General features: G+C 31.4%; 1 protein-coding gene across 2 annotated transcripts; it reads right to left on the bottom strand.

The window, feature by feature from the left end:
* Positions 1 to 1,067: 1,067 nt before the first annotated feature.
* LOC129914514 (putative uncharacterized protein DDB_G0286901) lies at positions 1,068 to 19,289 on the bottom strand. Of its 2 annotated transcripts, none has more exons than XM_055993806.1 (5): positions 19,162 to 19,289; positions 18,287 to 19,096; positions 9,560 to 10,602; positions 5,960 to 6,418; positions 1,068 to 1,219 (listed from the first exon to the last, which is right to left on the bottom strand). In XM_055993806.1, the coding sequence occupies exons 1-5, from the start codon at positions 19,162 to 19,164 to the stop codon at positions 1,180 to 1,182; spliced, it is 2,355 nt and encodes a 784-aa protein (XP_055849781.1). In that variant the 5' UTR covers positions 19,165 to 19,289; the 3' UTR covers positions 1,068 to 1,179. The 2 variants fall into 2 exon arrangements, with proteins under 2 accessions (XP_055849781.1, XP_055849779.1); XM_055993804.1 differs by lacking the exon at positions 1,068 to 1,219 and adding an exon at positions 4,328 to 5,264.
* Positions 19,290 to 20,002: the final 713 nt, after the last annotated feature.

The raw sequence follows: 20,002 nt of genomic DNA, 5'->3' as shown, positions 1-20,002 counted from the left end.
ACCCAAGAAGTATTGGACCACTTGCTTTTACGAAATTTAAATATTTAACTTGAATATGCACGCTAATGTTCTACTTCTCCTGTACACAAACTAACAAAAGGATTTTCCTTTTTTTTTTTTGTTTGTAGAAAACCAGGCGAGCAGAACTATTTACTATTTACTTTCCTTGAGAATTTAAAAAAAATTTATTGCATTTTAAAATTAAACATGTTAACAATCAAAAATTATCACCTGAATTCCCTAACGTTTACGTATGTATATCGAGCCCTTATACAAAAAATTTGTATTCTTTTGTGTTTAGACTTATTGGAGACAATTTTTATGTGAATGTATTCTTGAACAGTAGTTGATTACATTAGCACACAAAAAGTTATATCTTATTAGTTTTTAGTGTTGGAAAAATACAATTATGTAAATGCTGTCCTTAATTCAGAATTTAATTTGGCGCTTACGATTATTTGGCGGGAAGGGGTCGATATGTATTTTTAAACACTTAAAAACTCAATCCATTAAATATCTCGAAACATGAAAAAATGGATTTATACCACTTTCATATACAACGGCTCAGTTCATTAAATAAGCATCTCAAACTCATATTTTCTACTGTCATCAAAAGCACTCATTTTCGATATCATAATTTTCCATTTTAAAACGAATAATTGTACACCGTACATCACATGTGTTTCCTTTAAATCTTAAGTTTTCACCACATATCCCATTTGCCATCTCTAAAATATCAGCAAACCTATTGGAAATATTTTCCAGTTCTTCGTTCAGTCATCCGGATCTTGAAACTGATTTCGACTTTTGCAGGCACCTTTAAGATCTCCATTCAGCCTATCACGACTTTACTTCGTAGGAATACTTATCTTTGTTTATATTTTTTTATTTTATGTCATTCCTTTGTACAAAATCCAATACTCATACAAAATTTTAGATGTATTTTTAAAATATTTATTTTCAGGTACAAAATGTGAGTACTACTCATTATTTAAGCTTACGAACACATTAGTTACTATCACAGTTAGGTTTTTTTTTTAAATCAAAATGATTTTTTTCTAATTTAAAGGCAGCTACATTTTTATATTTTTACTAATTTAAAAACAAAACATATATTTTTTTTACAAAACAAAATTAACTAAAACATTTAATTAAAAATTGTTCGTGGATTTTTGCCTATTAATCAGTCCACATTCTCCAGTCACCAGCCTTAGAGGTCCTAAAATTATGAAAATCTTGATTATGTTTTTATTTCGATAAAAGCAAATTTATAATACTTAAAATTAAAGCAAGGAAAATGAATGCAAAATTAATTAATACTATAGAAATTAAATGATCAATAAATAAAAACCCTATTACAGTGATCCGCCGCTAAACGTTATTAATTCTTCTCTTCAGAGAGAGTTAAAGTACGTTAAAAAAAAGGATGGTTTGAATTATTAACGTCTTTTTCGATATAGCGGAGGATAACTGCAAAAATCATGCCTTTTTGGTTATAAAGCCCTGATTTATGATTTTTTTTGTATTTTTCTTACGAACGCATTTCGAAACTTAAATCTAACAATTATTGTTATTTTCTTTATCTTAATGTCTTCAATTAAGTCTTGAGTAAAATTTAAATATAAATACTTACATAAATTTACGATCCGCATGATCGTAAAACTTTGAATATTTTGATGTACGAGAGTATTTTACTAGCTGACTGTTGTGTTCTGCTTAGATTTCGGTAAGAAATTATTACAAATATCTCATTCGCTTTTGAAAACATTTTTTGATTAACTTTTAGCTACACGTTATTCGCAGGGTACTAAAGTTATGTTGTTTCACTACTTCAAACGCTGTTTTGCGTAGTAAATTGTATACATATCGGTTAATTAGTTTCGTTAAGTGTTTTTGTTGGTTTTGTTGATTTAAGTATAATTCATTCGATTTTAACTTCAAATTTAAGTGGCTAATAGAAGCTTTGTAACGTAAATTTTTCATAGATTACACAAGTCATTACAAAATTGCATCTAACTAAAGCAATTTGGGTTGGTGGAGACACCCTGTTTAGTTCGTTACATAAGCTCGAATTACACAATTCTTTAACTTGGCACTTCCTTGCCCGCTGTTTACCGACTAAATTAAAAATATTAACAAACTTCTTGTTGTACAAATAGGGTTATCTATCCAAATTACTAGATGTTAAGCAAAACCTTGGCTTCGAAATTATTTTGAATGTATAGCCATGATTTGTTTTTTACTTTATGTATACAAACCGCAATAAATTATCCATCAAATTGTAAGCAATTTTACTGACCACATACTTTAAAGATGCCAAGGGAATTTAAGATGTCGATGTCGCACATACTTTCGCATAAAGTATTCTTCTAGTTCTTCTATCATCTAATTTGAAAAGGAAATTCAATTAAAATTATTCTCAAATATAAGAGAAATTGAAGGGAGGAGAGAGCTGTCTGTTTTACCTATAACATTCGTTTCAAAAAAGTATTTTTATTTTCAGTTTGTGCACATTTAATCCGTGGCAACCCTTTATTTCGTGCTTAGACGAAAAAATCAATTTAAAACATTGAAACCGCCTCCAGACTGTGATTAACCAAGTAGCCAAGAATCATTTATTTTTAGCTTGTTCTTTAGATAAATTTTAATATTTTTAATGTACAAGCACTCCTATAAATTTTTCAATTGGTCCATAGTTTACTATACGTTTTTTTTACTTGTTACTTTCAATGTTTTTACTGGCAGCTGTAGCAAATCAAAATTTACCTGGAATTGATTCCCTTTTTTTAAACAAAGAAACATAAATGATGCTCAAAAGTTTCCCTCTCTTTTTGGTATGCATGTGACAGACCACCTATTGTGGAATCATCTAACTTAAAACTAATTAACATTATTCTAAAACGCATTTTCTTGAGCATTTTAATTATCTTTAGAACAAAATCTGCAACAAAGCACTTTACTTCAATCGATTCACTTTTGATCAAAATGCATAATATTGGTGATTATAGCACTAGGATTTCTTTGAACCAAACCATAATTTTCTACAGTATGGATTTGTAAGTGCTGATTTCGAATACAAAGTTTTACTTCCACTGGCACGTAACGTTTTTGATATACTTTAATATAAACAGTCAAAAACGCATTTCTAATAGTTTTTTTTTTATTTTACCGAATAATTTCCAAAATTTCACGTTTTTTAAACTTTTTTTTTGTATGCATGAGAATCTTATGTTTCTTCATACCAAAAAAAATTAGGTACGCATTTGGGAAGCTTGAGAACTATATTATGTATGTGTTAACTAAAAAATATGCTTAAAATCACTTTTGAAAATGAGCACATATAGAATTCTCAACTTTTCCTCTTGTCAGTAAAATGCATTTATGTCAAAACTTCAAAAATGTATAACGCTCTTTTTGCAAAGCACGGCAGTATTGATCGCAACATTTATTGATTATACATATATTCGACTGTATATAAATGGCATTATGTGATTTTCTTTTTTTCTCAGTGCATTCAAAGCTCAAAATTGTGTAACTTTTTTGTTTAGAAATCGTTCAGAGCTCTTTCAGAGTCCAAACTACGAGCTCAGAAAAAAATCGAGCGAACATTCTGAGTGAATAACCTATTACGCTTAACGTCGAGAAAAGAGAAAAAATGCATAGTCAAAATCCAAACGATGGATACACATATTATTAAATTTCTAAAATCCATGTAGGTACCTTATTTTTTATGCTTACAATCTAATTTCAGCGCTCAAATAGGCCCAATTTAACAGCTATTTACAAATGACTGTATTGTTCTAAAATCTGTTACAATAATAAATAAATACGTTCTGTCAATTTTCAGGGCGTGTTGAACATGTTCTGTTGGTTCTGTTCAAAGCTTTCTTCAGAACTAAAAGAGCAAACCACTATTAAGTTTAACATTTTATAGCTTCTATTGCGACTTTAAGGCGTTTGATTGTTATGCAGCAAATGATTCTGTTGTGTCAGAATTTTTGCCTTAAATTTCTTTATTTTTTATTTGATTATTATTAAAAGGCGTTAAATCTCAAAAAAAAAAATAACTAGTGAGTGTAGAGTAAAAGTGCATTTAAACGGTGGTTGTACCCTTTTACTCAATTTTATCAATTCAATAATCAGAAGGTTTAAATAAAAATTCAACCTTCTGAAAAAAAAAGACACTTTTGAAACAAAAAGTGAAATTTTACATTAACATCAATAACGGTATACGCCCAAATTAGTCACTTCTATGACCTATTCACGCAAAATCAACATTCACCTTATTTATACAGCTCTCTTCCTTCTCCCTTTTGCTGCTTTCATATTTTTATTTCATTTCCCAATCAAATATTTTTTGCAATATTTGTAAAGAAGTAGTGGAGATCCCAATGTTTTTAGTTTTATTTTTTTGTAATAAAAGCCATTTTTTTTATTATTTTTAAATGTTTCAAATAGGCGCATTTATTTCTCAAGCTTCTCCAATGAAAAAGGTAGTTATAATTATTGTTTTGGAATGGATTTTGAAAACCTTACCAGAAATACACGAATATTTTGTTGTTGTATCAATAGCTAATATGCATAATTAATACATATAAGTACACATTTATTTATCCGATTAAAATAAAAAAAATATAGCAATGTTTACATATTACTTATAAAATAATATAAATTGTCCAGTACGGTATCATTGTGTACCGTTTGTTTTGGGTTTTATGAAAATTTACAATAAACTATAATAATACCAGCGGTTTTGATTCTGTTTTAAAAATTGAAATTGAAAAAACAAAAATAAACTTCAGGAGTCGATATTATTTTTAGTTGTAGTTGGGAACATTTTTTTTTTTGTAATAAAATTAAACGAAAACGCTATTCCGCAAGGAGAGCAATGAATTGAGTAGTTACATTGATTTTTTTTTTATGTTTTCCTGTTTATATTTACTTAACTATTAGGTTTTTTTTTGGATTAATATTATGCTGTCTTATAATAATGTTGTAATTGATGAAAACAGTTGACTGACCGCATGACAGTGCTGTTTATGTTTTTTTTTTTATTTTGTCCATGTGTTGCTTTTTTTTTATCTACGATACTACTTTTAAATGATTAATCTTCTCTTAAAGTCAATAAAATTTTCTCGTGCGTTTTTAAGATTTGCACTGATTGGGGAGAGTGAATAATTTAAAAGTTTTTAGTTTTTTTGTTTGTGTTTTCATTATTTTAATAGCGACGATTCGACATCATATTTTGGCGTGGCCCATTATTGCTATAAAAAGAGTAATTCGTAAAAATAAATCGATTTTGATTAGTTAGATTTAAAAATCATGTTTTTTTTTTATTTAAAGGGGAATAGTGTTGTGTTTGATAGACGTTAGAGCGAGAACTTTTGGTTTACGCAAATAAAATTTATTAAAACGTTCACATCTCATAGTATGTTCTCATCCAAAACAAAATCTTGAATTTCAAAAAAAAAAAGATTTCGTAATTTCAGATCGAATTCAACGACTTTTGAAAGAAAAAATATATAACAACTATGATCGTTGTATCGAGGACGCATTAAGGGGTCTTAATAGACTTCGAAAGTCTTTCCTCTATCAACTAAATAGTCAGCTGCTCTTGAAACGTTAGATTAGCTTCGTATATTTAAGGATCTTGAGATCCAACGTTAGATAAGCTTGCTTTTTTTTTTGATATTTTAAAAGTAAACAAAAATTAAATAACCATTTGATTGACCTAATGAATTCTGGTGAAGTAACGCAGTTCAAAAAAACTTGAACAAAAAAATAAATAACTAAGACTTGAAATCAACGAAATCTCAGATTTGTGTTTGGTGTGAACATAATATTAGACAAGAGAAAAGGACATCTAAATGTCTCGTTTATTTGTTTTTTGTTTTTATATTTAACGCAGTCCTTATTAAAGGCTATAATTTTTCTTCTAGTTAGTATAATTAAAACTTACCGGTTATTCATGTTCATATTTTGACCACCAGTTAGTGCGGGAAAATCTTTTTGAAAGTTCATTGAATTCATTTGGTTTCCACCACCACCACCACCTCCTCCCATATTGTTATTACGGTTCATGTTGTTTCCTGCATTTCCACCCATTCGGTTGTTGGTATTGCCCATACCACCACCCCCCATGTTTCGGTTGTTGTTGTTGTTGCTGGCAAATCCTCCGCCCATATTTTTATTGTTCATTCCGGTATTTCCACCCATGTTTCTATCATTTCCTCTGATGGGTCCATTCAAGTTACTATTTCCACCCCCCAAATTGTTATTTCGGTTAAATCCAGAGTTGTTGGCGTTCAAGTTACCACCACCAATACCTCCGCTAGTCATTCCACGGTTGTTATTGTTTCCGCCGAAATTGCCTCCACGGTTTGTTTCTGGGATATCATTACGTATGCGGTTGTTGCCCCTAAAAAAATATATATATACATAAATTAATTAAATAACGAAGAAAAAATAACAAAAATTATAAAAAATTATTTTTATTTTAAGTGGAGCCAGTTGAGTTGAGGTCACTTGAACTTTAAAATTAAATTAATTAAAGTTCGCCAATTTGAACAAAGCATTGTATTATTGCATTGTATTTTTATTTATTTGCGCTTTGAACGTTACAATGCTATAATTGGCTCGGGAGATTTATTCTTAACGTTATATAGTTTTCATAGAATTAATTTTTAAAATAAATGTGAGGAAGTAAAAAATCACTTTATTCACATATAATTTTATAATAGGAACTTGACAATGCCTTCAACTTAAATCCAAATAAAAGCCCTAAACGAACTAATCTCAGTACCCATAAGATCTTATAAAAAGGATTACCCAAACCTTATATTTGTTTTTGTTTTGTCTACTGATTATTAGACAAAATACGGCTACTAAAATAATATTTACTCAGTAAAATTCTGAGTTAACACAAAAAAAAAACGACTAAGGATAAATCAATAGCAAATTAAACTCAAAAGACTTCAAAAATCCACTTGGAGTTTTCAACACTTTGAGCTTTCAACGGGAGACAAATTCACACATTATAAGTCCTATAATGAGTTGCTTCGGAAATTTGCCATTTTTTTGACATTTTTCTGCAGATTAAACTGCACCTCATTTTGTATGCCCTCTAGAAAACATAAAGCTCACAATACAAAATTAGGTCAAACAATTTGAATGATTTAAACAATCCATGTTCTTTAAACCTTTATTTTGTTCTTAAACTTTTTCACAAGATTAGTTAGTTTTAATTTTTGGCTTCAAATCTAAGTTTTTCTTTTAGACATGTAAAAAGCATTTCTTAACGTTTGTGAAGCATCCTATTCAGTTTCGAAATCAGTCTTTTTTTAAGGAAATTCAGAAGTGTACGACTTGCTTTTTCCAATTCCTACCGAATATCAAATCAAAATCTCATTAAATTAACTGGACACACCAAAACTAATATTTTTAAAAACTTTTTATTCTAGAACCAAGTAATAGAGTTGTATTTATCTTACACTAACCGATGCAGAACATTGAAAACTTGATTTTAATGGTTATTTTGACATATGGGTAATTCCATGAAAAAGTGGACACGAATTTTGAACAAATTATGCAGTCTTTTTTACTTTTTTTTATTAGCAAATTACTATTTACAAACGGAAACTCTTTATGCAAGTTGCAAGAAAAGATTCTTTGTTGTATTCCCTTATGGAGTTTAATAATCTTAAAGCATTTTTATAGCATAAGCTTGCCAACAACAGAAGAATTTCACATGAAAATGACGGAAAAACAAGCAAACTGAAAATATGATGAGTCTAATAGTCACGATGACAACATCCCCTCGTGAGTGCTAAAATAAGTTAACATTCAAGCAAGCTTCGTTACACACTATTCGGTTAAAAAAAAACTTGAGTGAAAATGCATCTTTTCTTTACTTTTGGAACCACAAATCGCAGGTAACATGAGTTACCAAAATAATGTAACGTGAGTTACCTAAATATTTTAAAATTTTTTCTCGAAATATTGAAAAAATATTTGGCTTTGTCACTCATATTAAAAGCTTGTAATTTTGTATGTATGGAATCTTCATTGAAAACAAATTGAGATTCTTAATTTCACATAAAAACTTCTGTCGGACTCTTAAAATTCGTGTCCGATTTTTGTAACGTGAGTTACCATCAAACTTTTATTTTTCCCAGGCAAATGTTTAAAATAAAGACAATTTTTTTAGTTAATTATGAAAGTAATAGTTATGCTCCATTCATGGATAATAATTTCGTATCAATTTACATTAAAATTGAAAAAAAAAAATTATTTATGTGTTGGAAATTTTTGTGAATGTAACGTGAGTTACCATGGAATTGCCCATATATAAAAAGCCATAAAAAAGTAAGCCAAACTTTTTAAGCGTTCTCTATTATCGTAATAAATTTTACCTTAAAAATTTCAAAAACCAAATGAAAAGATAAAAGAAAAACTAACACCGAATGATTTACATTAAATTCTAGAAAAATAAAAAATGAACGTTTAAAATTTCCGAATAAAATAAAAATTCGATGAGTAGTTTATTTTTGACGCAAAATACTTGTCTTAAGCTTCAACATAAATTTTAGCATCTAGGCCCGCAAAAATTTGGCAGGCTAAAGAAAATATTGAGTTTGAAGAAGAACCAAAATTTAACGATTAATATAGATTAGTGAGATCCCTATGCTGCGGTGACAAACCATCAACAGTCAACGCAAGCCAAAAACTCTTCTGATAGTATAGTACATCCGATTTTTGTTTGTTTTTAAACTCTTTCCAAAATTTTATTTTCTGGATTGATTTTGTACACCCCGACTCAGATAGCCCGATTCAATCTTCAGCCCGACACAAGATAGCCCGCCTTTCCGTAGCCCGACTAACGACAACTCGGTAGATGTGTATTTTTTGGGGTTTAATGTTTTTCGAGAATTATGATGGATTTTGTGATCTTTGGGATTGTTTTGGCGCGCGGAAAAGATCACATAAACTTTCGCTATCCCAGTTGACACCAAAAAATTCCAATCAACAAAACTAACCAAATTTTCCTCACACATTATTTTTCCTACTTTTACTCTCCTCAAGAATCAAATATACACACTTAACCACAAATCAATAACAAAATTCGTCACAATTCTTGAAAAAATTAAGCCCGAAAAAATTTACACTTACCTGAGTCGAGTTGCTATGAGTCGGACTATCTTGAGTCGTGCTATATATTGAGTCGGGCTGTCGTGAGTCGGGCTGTCGTGAGTCGGTGTGTACAAAGTCGTGTTGTCTTGAGTCGGGCTATACCCTTCCCGAAATTTCATGTCATCACAAAATCAACCATTTCTCTTAACACTGATTTTGCAATCATCATACTATCAAACGTTCAACGTCAACACAAAAAAAAACAGATATTCCTAGGAATAAGCTCTAACTGGGGTTTATCTGACTATTGAAAAATTGACCCTTAATTAATAAAAATTCGTAAGGCAGAATTTCCACAATCGACAATGATAAAATTTAAATAGTCTACATAAATTATAAAATTTAACCAAATTACTAAATAAGTACTCACATATTATTTCCATCAAGATTTCCTCCAGCATTATTTGCTCTCCTCGTGAACATTGAGTTTCCAGAACTTGCACCCATGTTGCCTCCGCCACTACCGCCTCCAATATTACGACCCTCTGACATATTTTGTGTTCTGCCAGCATTGTTATTACCGAATCCAGCATTCCTGTTGCCACCTCCCATATTTCCTCCTCGATTATTTTGTCCACCAAAAGCCGAATCACCGCCACCACTGCGCATATTCTGATTTCCAAATTTAGGAGTATCATTGAATATTTCTCTTTCTGGCAAGACAAATCCTCTCCTATCTTGATTTCCAAAGTTTCCTACTCCACCACCGCCGCCTCCACTGTTACCTTGGAAGCGATCATTATTCCCACTATTTTGGAAACGATCATTATTTCCACCTTGGAAACGATCATTTCCTCCTTGGAATCTATCACTTCCACCCTGGAATCGATCATTAGATCCTTGGAAACGATCATTTCCACCTCCACCAGTGTTGTGTCCAAAGTTGCCTTGATTAACTGGACCTTGATTATCCAAACCTCCTCTGCGATTACCACCGCCACCGCTTCCCATTCCAACAGATGGATTGGGACGAGTCACCATGTTGATGACAATTGGAACATCATCGGTAAAATTGTCCACTGGCATATCTTCATCAAAATTGCGATTCATGGGATGTTGGTTCATGCCGCCATTATTGCCCCCAAAGTTTCTATCATTCGCTGGCCACCTGTCAATCTGACTTCCTGTAGCCAAACTGTTGGCAAAGTTTCTGGCACTTTGGACAATTGGAACATCGTCAGCAAAGTTGATTTCATTGTCGACGGGACCAATTGGTCCTCTGTTATATGGTGCAGCTGCCCTTTGCTGTCTGATGGGATCGTTACGAATTGGACCAACATTTCCTTGTTTTGGAACTCGCCCACCAACATTGCCTTGATTCCGACCAGCAAATCCTTGGTTTCCTTGATTACCCTGGCGGCCAGCATTGCCTTGATTTTGAGGTCGATTTTGTTGAATTGGTTGGGCGGGAACCTGTTGAGGTTTAGATTAGACTATTATTCATCAAATTCTTATATTTCTAACAATGGTTTTGCTTATAAGTATTGAATTATTATACAGGGTGTCCCAAAAGTAATGGATCAAACAAAATATGCTGATAGGAGAACTTAAGGGCTCTCAGAATTTGGTAACTTGTTCATCCCAAATCCTTACGGTTTTCGATTTAATGCAATTCTTGTGAAATTTCGAAAAATCCCTACTTTGCAACAGTATTTTGCTTCCTGTGCCCATTATTGATTTTTGTTTTTTAAAATTCTTTTATAAAAATATTGCCAAATAAAAAGGAACAATTAATTAATCAAAATATTTTTTATTCCATACGCCATTTCGCTGCAAATTAACTAACAGTTTCAAGTTTTATAAAAAATCAATTTCTAACTTTAATTTGAGAGCAACACCGCATAAAAAATTTTTACGGTGTGAAAATGGTTTATTATTTTAAAAAGTTGCCCTGTTATTCTAGTTTTCAAAAATGTATAAAAGTTCGCAAAGTTGCAGTTAGATCGCATAATATTACAATTTGACTTCAACAAAACAGGGTTTTTCAGAACAAAAAACAACCAAAAATAAACACATTTTCTGGAACTGTTATTTGTTTATTTTTCTTTGAACAAAAGCCTCTATTTTTGTTTGTATTTTTGCTCTGAAAAACCCTGTTTTGTTGAATTAAAATTGTAATATTATGCGATCTAAATGCAACTTTGCGAACTTTTATACATTTTTGAAAACTAGAATAACAGGGCAACTTTTTAAAATAATAAACCATTCTCACACCGTAAAAATTTTTTATGCGGTGTTGCTCTCAAATTAAAGTTAGAAATTGATTTTTTATAAAACTTGAAACTGTTAGTTAATTTGCAGCGAAATGGCGTATGGAATAAAAAATATTTTGATTAATTAATTGTTCCTTTTTATTTGGCAATATTTTTATAAAAGAATTTTAAAAAACAAAAATCAATAATGGGCGCAGGAAGCAAAATACTGTTGCAAAGTAGGGATTTTTCGAAATTTCACAAGAATTGCATTAAATCGAAAACCGTAAGGATTTGGGATGAACAAGTTACCAAATTCTGAGAGCCCTTAAGTTCTCCTATCAGCATATTTTGTTTGATCCATTACTTTTGGGACACCCTGTATATAGGGCATGGCAGAAAATGCGTAAATTTTCAATTTTTTAATTATCTTTATCAAAGTGATAAAAAATACAAAATTTGAATTAAATGTTGTTTATATACTCCTGCTCAAATTTGCCGCACATCTTATTTTTTTACAGAAAATCCTATTATTTCTTTATGTATGTATTATGGTTATATTCTCAAATGAGAAAGGAGTGATTTTAAATTCAAGACATGGAATACAATGTTTCTGGGGAAGATTTGGGGAGAGATTTGCTGAAGTCTGTCTGTCAACCCGCGAACCTTTTAAAGAAGAGTCATAAATTTTCGTGGAGTAAAATCTGCTTTACTAGACCTAAGCTAGGTATACAAAGATACTTGACTGATAACCTCGAACACAATGCGGTTCCAATCACCCCTAGATTTGATCCACAGTTTAGTCTGATGCAAGATAATGCATGCTAGAGTGCTTTGATAATATCTTCAAGCTTTTAGGTCCATTTTCTTCACTCGGAGTTGAACAAAACTTGAGAATTTTAATATTAAAAATTCTCAAGTTATGTTCAACTCCGAGTGAAGAAAATGGACCTTAATATACCAGGGCCCTATTTCATAAACATTGACAAGTGCGACAGGTGACTTTATGAAAGTGACAACTTGACAATTGCTTAATTTCAGTCCCATAAATAATTTGACATTATAGCCCAGTTCCTTTGGGAGGCGACAAAGTACTACTGGTAGTTTACTAGCAATAAGAAGTTAACCTTTACGCCGACACACAGTCGGCTTACTACCGTGGCTAACGCCAACCAAACCAACCCAACTCAACCAACCCCACAACTGGACATCCGGGTCTGAACACCCAGAGGACAACCTAGTCAGCAGACTTTAAATTAAGTTTATCCATGTATAATATTTATATATATTTTATAACTTAGTCATTGTATAAGGTTAGGCCCCCTCTGTGCCAACAAAATTTTGTATCTATCAATGGGCACGTTCAAAGACCTATCGGATAGGCTATCTGGGATACCCGTATCTGGAATATCTCTTTGAACAAGAAGCTATCCAGATAGCTTGCCAAAAAAGCTACAAAAAAATATGTAAATATTGAAAAGAGGAAATTGTTTCAATTGAGCAAATTCCTTTGTTTTTATTGTTGCATAGTACTTGCACAATCGATTTAATGTTAATTCTTGCAAATTAATTTTATTTTAAGGCGCGAATAAAAATTTAAATGAAAAATAGCCAAATGTTTATCAGCTGATCACTCGGATACCTGAGGTATACCAAAAATTCTTGGTTACCTTCAGATTATTTTTTGACAGAAAATGGTTCGTTTCTTTGCTAATTTTTAACATTGTTTACAACAACAAAAAGCTATCCGATAGCTTTATGTTAACTGTTTGAACGTGCCCAATGAATCTTAGACATAAGTTAATTTTAAGTCAATTGTAAATAACAAGTTCAATAAAAACAAAATTGAATTGAATTGAGTTTACTAGCAATTGTCAAGACATTTTTGTGAAAACACAAAAACGACAAATTTGTCATAGTCTGACAGAGACAAAACTATCAACACAAATTTGTCGTTCTATTTAACTAACAAATATGTCACCTGTCATTCTGTCAATGGGCAGGTTCAGAAACGTTAGGGACTAAATATTTAGGTAATTTCTCGGTCTCTGATTGGTCAGCTGTCAAAAAAAATCCTTCCAATTTAGGTAATTTTGTTGGAAAGCTGACTGGAAAGTTGGGCAAGAAAATTTTCCCTAAACATTTAGGAAAGTTTTTTTTGTCAACATGACAGCAGATTGTTTTTAATTAAAGAATTAATTTAGCAAAATTAAATTTATTTGTGCGAAAAACAACTAAAAAGTGCATTATCGGTTATAATTAATTTTATTTATTCATTACAGTTAAGCGACATTTGGTGTCTTACCGATGCGACCGGTAAAATTCTTAAATAAATTTCGAAATTTGACAATAACATCTAATCCAAACTAATTTAGTCAATTTGCTCAAATTTCCGTTCAGAAAATGACGTTGCCTTAATATCTAGTCCCTAATATTTCCTGAACGTGCCCAATGTAATATGAAACGAAAATTTGTCAGACAAGTGCGACATTTGTAGAATTGTCACCTGTCAATGTTTATGAATAGGGCCCAGCTTTGAATTGAACACTCAGATACTCGTATCCGGATTTAAATTCAATAGAACATGTCTAGAAAATGTTGAAGAGATGCATTTGCGACCGAAAATATGTTAAATACACTGAAGTTGTTTAATGTTAACCAAAGGCTTTTTATGCTAAGTATTATATTTGTTTATAAAATTAAAAACAATATGTATCCCGATTATTTATGTAAAAAAGTTTGTACTGATGAAGTTGTAGAATACAATTTAAGAAACAGTGGTGACCTTAGAATTGAATGATCAAGAACAACCAGAGGTCAGAGAACAATTATTTTAAATGGGTTTCAATAGTTTTAATAATCTTCCGCAAGAGTTAAAAAATATTAATAATAAAAACGAATTTAAACGCAAAATAATAGAACATGTTTATATAATACAGAAAATTCAAAAATATAAATTATTATTAAATATATAATATTCATTTAATTTACTATAGCTCAGGGAAATTAGTCAAAATATGGGCATGAAATCGCATTTTTCGCGGGACAAAATTTTTTTCATGAAATGTGTTCGGGTGGTTGTCCTTATCATAAAAGTCAATTTGTTGGCATAATTGGAGGTTGGGAACAGCCGCCATCTTGGAAAAGAGATTGGTATCGTTTTTATTGAATAGCTCCATTGTTATTCATTTTAACAAAAAATGAGAAAGGTAAGACTTATTAACAATTAAATTATCTAAAAAATGATATACAAAACAATTCCGTGAGTTGATTAAATAAAATTTTATAGTTGGTCAAAGTGCGGGTTTGTATCGCAAGGTTGGGACAAAATGACATTTTTTCATATATCTGACGAACTTTTGATTTGTTTGGATAATTCTTCAAGAATGAATTGTAGTACTTATAATTACCTATAAAATGAGCCTACAATCGTTATTGTCACCATCGTATTGTAGAAGTAATCTAACTCCGAAACTCTCCATGTGCTAGTCAAAAGTAAGAAAAAAGCTGTTTTTTTGCTAGTAGGCCGAGAAAATTTTGGGAGTAGAGGTATAACCAAAATATAAGTAGGCAGTTTTGCAGCCATACGCGTGTTAATGTCGATTTCAAAGGTCTAACAACTCTAATTTTGTGCGTTATACGGTTTTTGGGGGGTTAAATAACGTAAGTTTTCCAGTTAATGTGAATGGGCTAAATTTATACTATTTGAAATTATAAATATACAAGCTGATGCTCTATTATTTTTCCTAAATCTGAACACCCCAATCTTGAGGATGTGACCAATAGAACTATATATAAGCCGTTTATACGATTATGTTTTAGAAGCTTTTTTTGTTTAGACTTTTGTTTGTTTATTTGAATTGAAAAGCCTGATATGGTTAGTTAAAAAGCTTATATCGTGAGTTCTATTAACCCCATAGCCGAGATTTAGGTGTCCAGATTTAGGAAAAATAATAGAGCATCAGCTTGTATATTTAAAATTTCAAATAGTATAAATTTAGCCCATTCACATTAACTGGAAAACTTACGTTATTTAACCCCTCAAAAACCGTATAACGCACAAAATTAGAGTTGTTAGACCTTTGAAATCGACATTAACACGCGTATGGCTGCAAAACTGCCTACTTATATTTTGGTTATACCTCTACTCCCAAAATTTTCTCGGCCTACTAGCAAAAAAACAGCTTTTTTCTTACTTTTGACTAGCACATGGAGAGTTTCGGAGTTAGATTACTTCTACAATACGATGGTGACAATAACGATTGTAGGCTCATTTTATAGGTAATTATAAGTACTACAATTCATTCTTGAAGAATTATCCAAACAAATCAAAAGTTCGTCAGATATATGAAAAAATGTCATTTTGTCCCAACCTTGCGATACAAACCCGCACTTTGACCAACTATAAAATTTTATTTAATCAACTCACGGAATTGTTTTGTATATCATTTTTTAGATAATTTAATTGTTAATAAGTCTTACCTTTCTCATTTTTTGTTAAAATGAATAACAATGGAGCTATTCAATAAAAACGATACCAATCTCTTTTCCAAGATGGCGGCTGTTCCCAACCTCCAATTATCCCAACAAATTGACTTTTATGATAAGGACAACCACCCGAACACATTCCATGAAAAAAATTTTGTCCCGCGAAAAATGCGATTTAAATTACTAATTGCCCTGGGCTACTATACTTAGGATCAAAAAAAAAGGAATCAAATAAATTCTTATATTTTAAATTTATACAAAAATTGCAATGGATAAAATATTTTTTCTTCAAAGTCTCATGGTCTCATTTTAAAGCTTGAATTTTTTAGTTTGAATTGTTGCAAAAAACATAATAATGCATTAGCGCTATCTGTCAATAAATTGCACTTCATTTTCTTTTTAATGTTCAATTTTCCAGAGGAGGTACACTCTCTTTCAATTTCAGTTTTTTTTCCCTTAAATACTTCATTTATATTGATTGGATCTTTATAAAGTGAACAGAATTTTAAGTTCATTTGACTAAAGCTTTTGTTTCAATGTTGGCTTTTCAATGGTACCATTAACATTCATGTATGTCAATTACATCGTGATCAATTATCGTTTTTACAGAACGCAGTTTGATTCCATTATCATAAGAGATTAATATGAAACATGGTAACTGTGACATAAATTTAAGTTAAGGTGTAAAAATGTAAACAATGTTAACTTAATGGCTTCTTAAGCTAAATAAAGTTAATTCAATTCAAAAATTCAATCTGCAAGCATTCTTAATCAACTGAAAACTACAGTGAAAGAATAATTACAACCACTCCAAGTTATCACATGCGCTAGAGGAGACAATACCAAATATTGAAAAAAAATCATTGGAAAGAACTATCACTTGATCCATTTCTTAAAATTTGTTTTCTTAAAAAACAAAAATTATTTTAACATGTATCAGTTTTCAGACCTTGAATTTTTAATTTAGTTCGTCTTTTTTTTTTTTGGTTAATAATACTGCTGCAGTTTAGCATATTTTCGACTTCCTAAACAATAAACAAAAAATAAACAAACACAAAACACAAATACACTAACGAACTTTATTTTTTTAGGAACACTTTGGAAGCATGGCAACTAATTATGTTTACGAATCAGGAGATTTCCTTTAAAATTTGCATATTTTATTTTGTTTTACGTGCATATTTTCCTTAATTTTGGAAAAAATAACGAAATTATACGCTTGAAATTTTTACCAAAAGTGTAAGTGTAAATTTTTACCAGAAATGTAAGCCAATACTATGCAAAACTGACAAAACAACTTTGCCTAAACTCATAAAAGAATGAACGCTAACACTATCAAATGATAAATTGGATTATTTAACAGAAAATTCTGATTATAAAAAGTTACATGTATGAATTCGGGAATGATCATTTTAGCCATTATATAAATTTTCATGAAGGTAACGCCAAATGTTTTTTCTAATTTTAAGGAAATATTGATATTTTATAAAGTTATGGGGTTTAAAATGCATATAAAAATATTCGCTTAAAATATGCTCTTAAAAATAGAAAATATGCACTTTATATTTTCTATTTTTAAGAGCATATTTTAAGCGAATATTTTTAGTTCTTAAGCGTGTGAAAATCCTATCCCAAGGTATAACTAAAGATTTTGAGCAGAAGTATATATACTAGGGTGGTCCTTATTTTTCTTTTTGGCGAAATTTGAGTGCGATTGGTTCTAAATCTGGCAAAAAAAATGCTCTAATTTTTTCAAATTTTTATCTCTGACCCTTACTGGCCCTATTTTGATAAGAAGTTTTTAGTTTTTTGAATTTTTGCTATAACACTATAACAGCTCTCATTTTTGAACTAATCAACGAAAATACTTCGTATTAGGCTCAAATAAAGCATCTCTGAACACTCTACAGTCGTATAATTGATAAAATTTAGATAGTTTGTTTATAAACAAAGAGGCAGATTTTTCATTCCGCTCATTACGCGAAAAGTAAGCAAAATTTCGGCATGGTCTATTTTTTTTTTTTATAATGATTTCGCCATCATTTTCAATTACCTGAATGAAATGAGATTCTTCTCTCTTTCTCTCTATCTTTCTCCCTCTCTCTTTCTCTCACTCTATCTATCTTTCTCTCTCTCTCTGTTTTTTTTTAAGAGGATATAAAATGTCATCTTTTTTCTTTTAAAAGCAAATGAGGAAATGTCGAAAAATTCAAAAAACTTCTTTTCAAAATAGGGCCAGTAAGGGTCAGAGATACAAATTTTAAAAAATTAGGGAATTTTTTTTGCCAGATTTGGAACCATTCTAGGGGGCGTCCCAATATTTTGTTCCTTAGGACCACCCTAATATATACATTTTCAAAAAAGAATATAAACAATTTTAGTCAAAACAAAAGATAAAATTTAAATTAATTAAATACCTGTTTAGGTCCTCTGCTTCCTTGATTTACTGGAGCCGCTCTGGGAGCTTGATTGATTGGAGCTGCTCTTGGACCCTGATTTGGTGGGCCACCTCTTGGACCTTGATTTGGAGGTCCACCTCTATTTGGCCTATTTGGACCTCCCTGCATCGGACCTGGTCCTGGGAATGGACCATTGCGGTTGTTTCGTGGACCTCGATTCATAGGTCCTCTTGGACCACCCATTGGACCGCCCATTCCACCCATTGGACCCATTCCACCCATTGGGCCCATTCCACCCATACCTCCCATCACAGCTCCCAATTGTTCTTCAATGAAATTATCGGGGAAACCCATTCCACCGCCTCTTGGTCCACCCATTTGATCTGGATTCAGTAGCTTATTCATTTCTTCAAACACAGCGCTACACAATTGCAATGCATCTTTTGTCGTCCTTTCATCAATTCCCTCCAATCCCAACGCGGCTTCATCGAGCCCATCAAAATTCTGCATTCTTCCCATAATATTTGGACCATTTCGACCCCCGCGTGGACGTGGACCACCCGGGCCACCCTTGCCGGCACCAATACCGCCCGGCTTTTGATTCTTATCTCTTACCCGACCGGGTTCCACATTAATTGTTTCCCCTTTGAATTCTGTGCCATTTAAGGCTTTGATAGCTGTGGCAGCCATTTCAGGTTTTTCCATATGAACAAAGCCACAGCGATTCATGACGTCGCATTCGGTGACAACGCCAAAGGCTTCGAATAGATGACGAAGTTCTTCGGGCTTGGATCCGGATGGGAGGCTTCCAACAAAGATTTTTGTGGACTGTATTTATTATAATATATAGAAGTTAGAAATGATATTTTTAATAATGTAATATTTAAACTTGCCATTTTTTTTAAGATATTTGTGTTTAGTTTTCTATATTTTTAATAAAGTTTGGTGGTGGAAAATTTTTAGTTTTTTCTTTTCCACTGGATGAAAAATTATGCGCCTTCAACCTCAAGAGTTTGTGAAAAGAAAATGGCGCTTAATCAGATTCAATGATGCCAAAATAAATATTTTTGTTTTAAACTTTGTGGAAAGATAGAAGGTAAGGAAACTTTTTACTAGAGATGAGAAGAAAAGTATTCACACCATCAAATAGGTAGCACAGATAAATTTGGATGTTTGGAGTTTTTGGCAGAATTGGGCCATTTTATTTGTCAGTACTCATGTCCCGTAATTTAGTTTCTTTTGATGTAAAATAATTTGTGAAAATCAATTAACCCGAACAAAACAAAGAATTAAATTATAAAAAATGGAAAAAAAGAAGAAGCAACAGTGGAGGAACAACCCTGTTAAAAAAAAACATCAAGAATTTCATTCATGCTTTACCGACAAGCCGACAACCATAATAAACAGAATAAAAAAGACAAACTGTTTATCATGGGTGACGCGACGGTGAGCTGCCATCTGTCAAAAATAATTTTACTCTATTGTATTTTTATTTTGCAATAGGTCTAGGGTATAGCAAAAGTGCAAGACTGTTGTAAAATTTTAATCCGTATATTTTGTTGTTGTAGTAGGGGTATTCACGATCCGATGCAACTGGTCTAGTATCATTGCAAAAGTGCAAAAGTGTAAAATCTTACAACACTACAACAACAAAATATATGGATTGAAATTTTACAATGGTCTTGCACTTTTGCTATACCCTAACTCTATTGCAAAATAAAAATACAATGGAGT

Source organism: Episyrphus balteatus, chromosome 3 (genome assembly GCF_945859705.1).
Source record: "Episyrphus balteatus chromosome 3, idEpiBalt1.1, whole genome shotgun sequence".
In the NCBI taxonomy this organism is placed as follows: domain Eukaryota; kingdom Metazoa; phylum Arthropoda; class Insecta; order Diptera; family Syrphidae; genus Episyrphus; species Episyrphus balteatus.
This window is presented reverse-complemented; position numbering and strand designations above follow the sequence as displayed.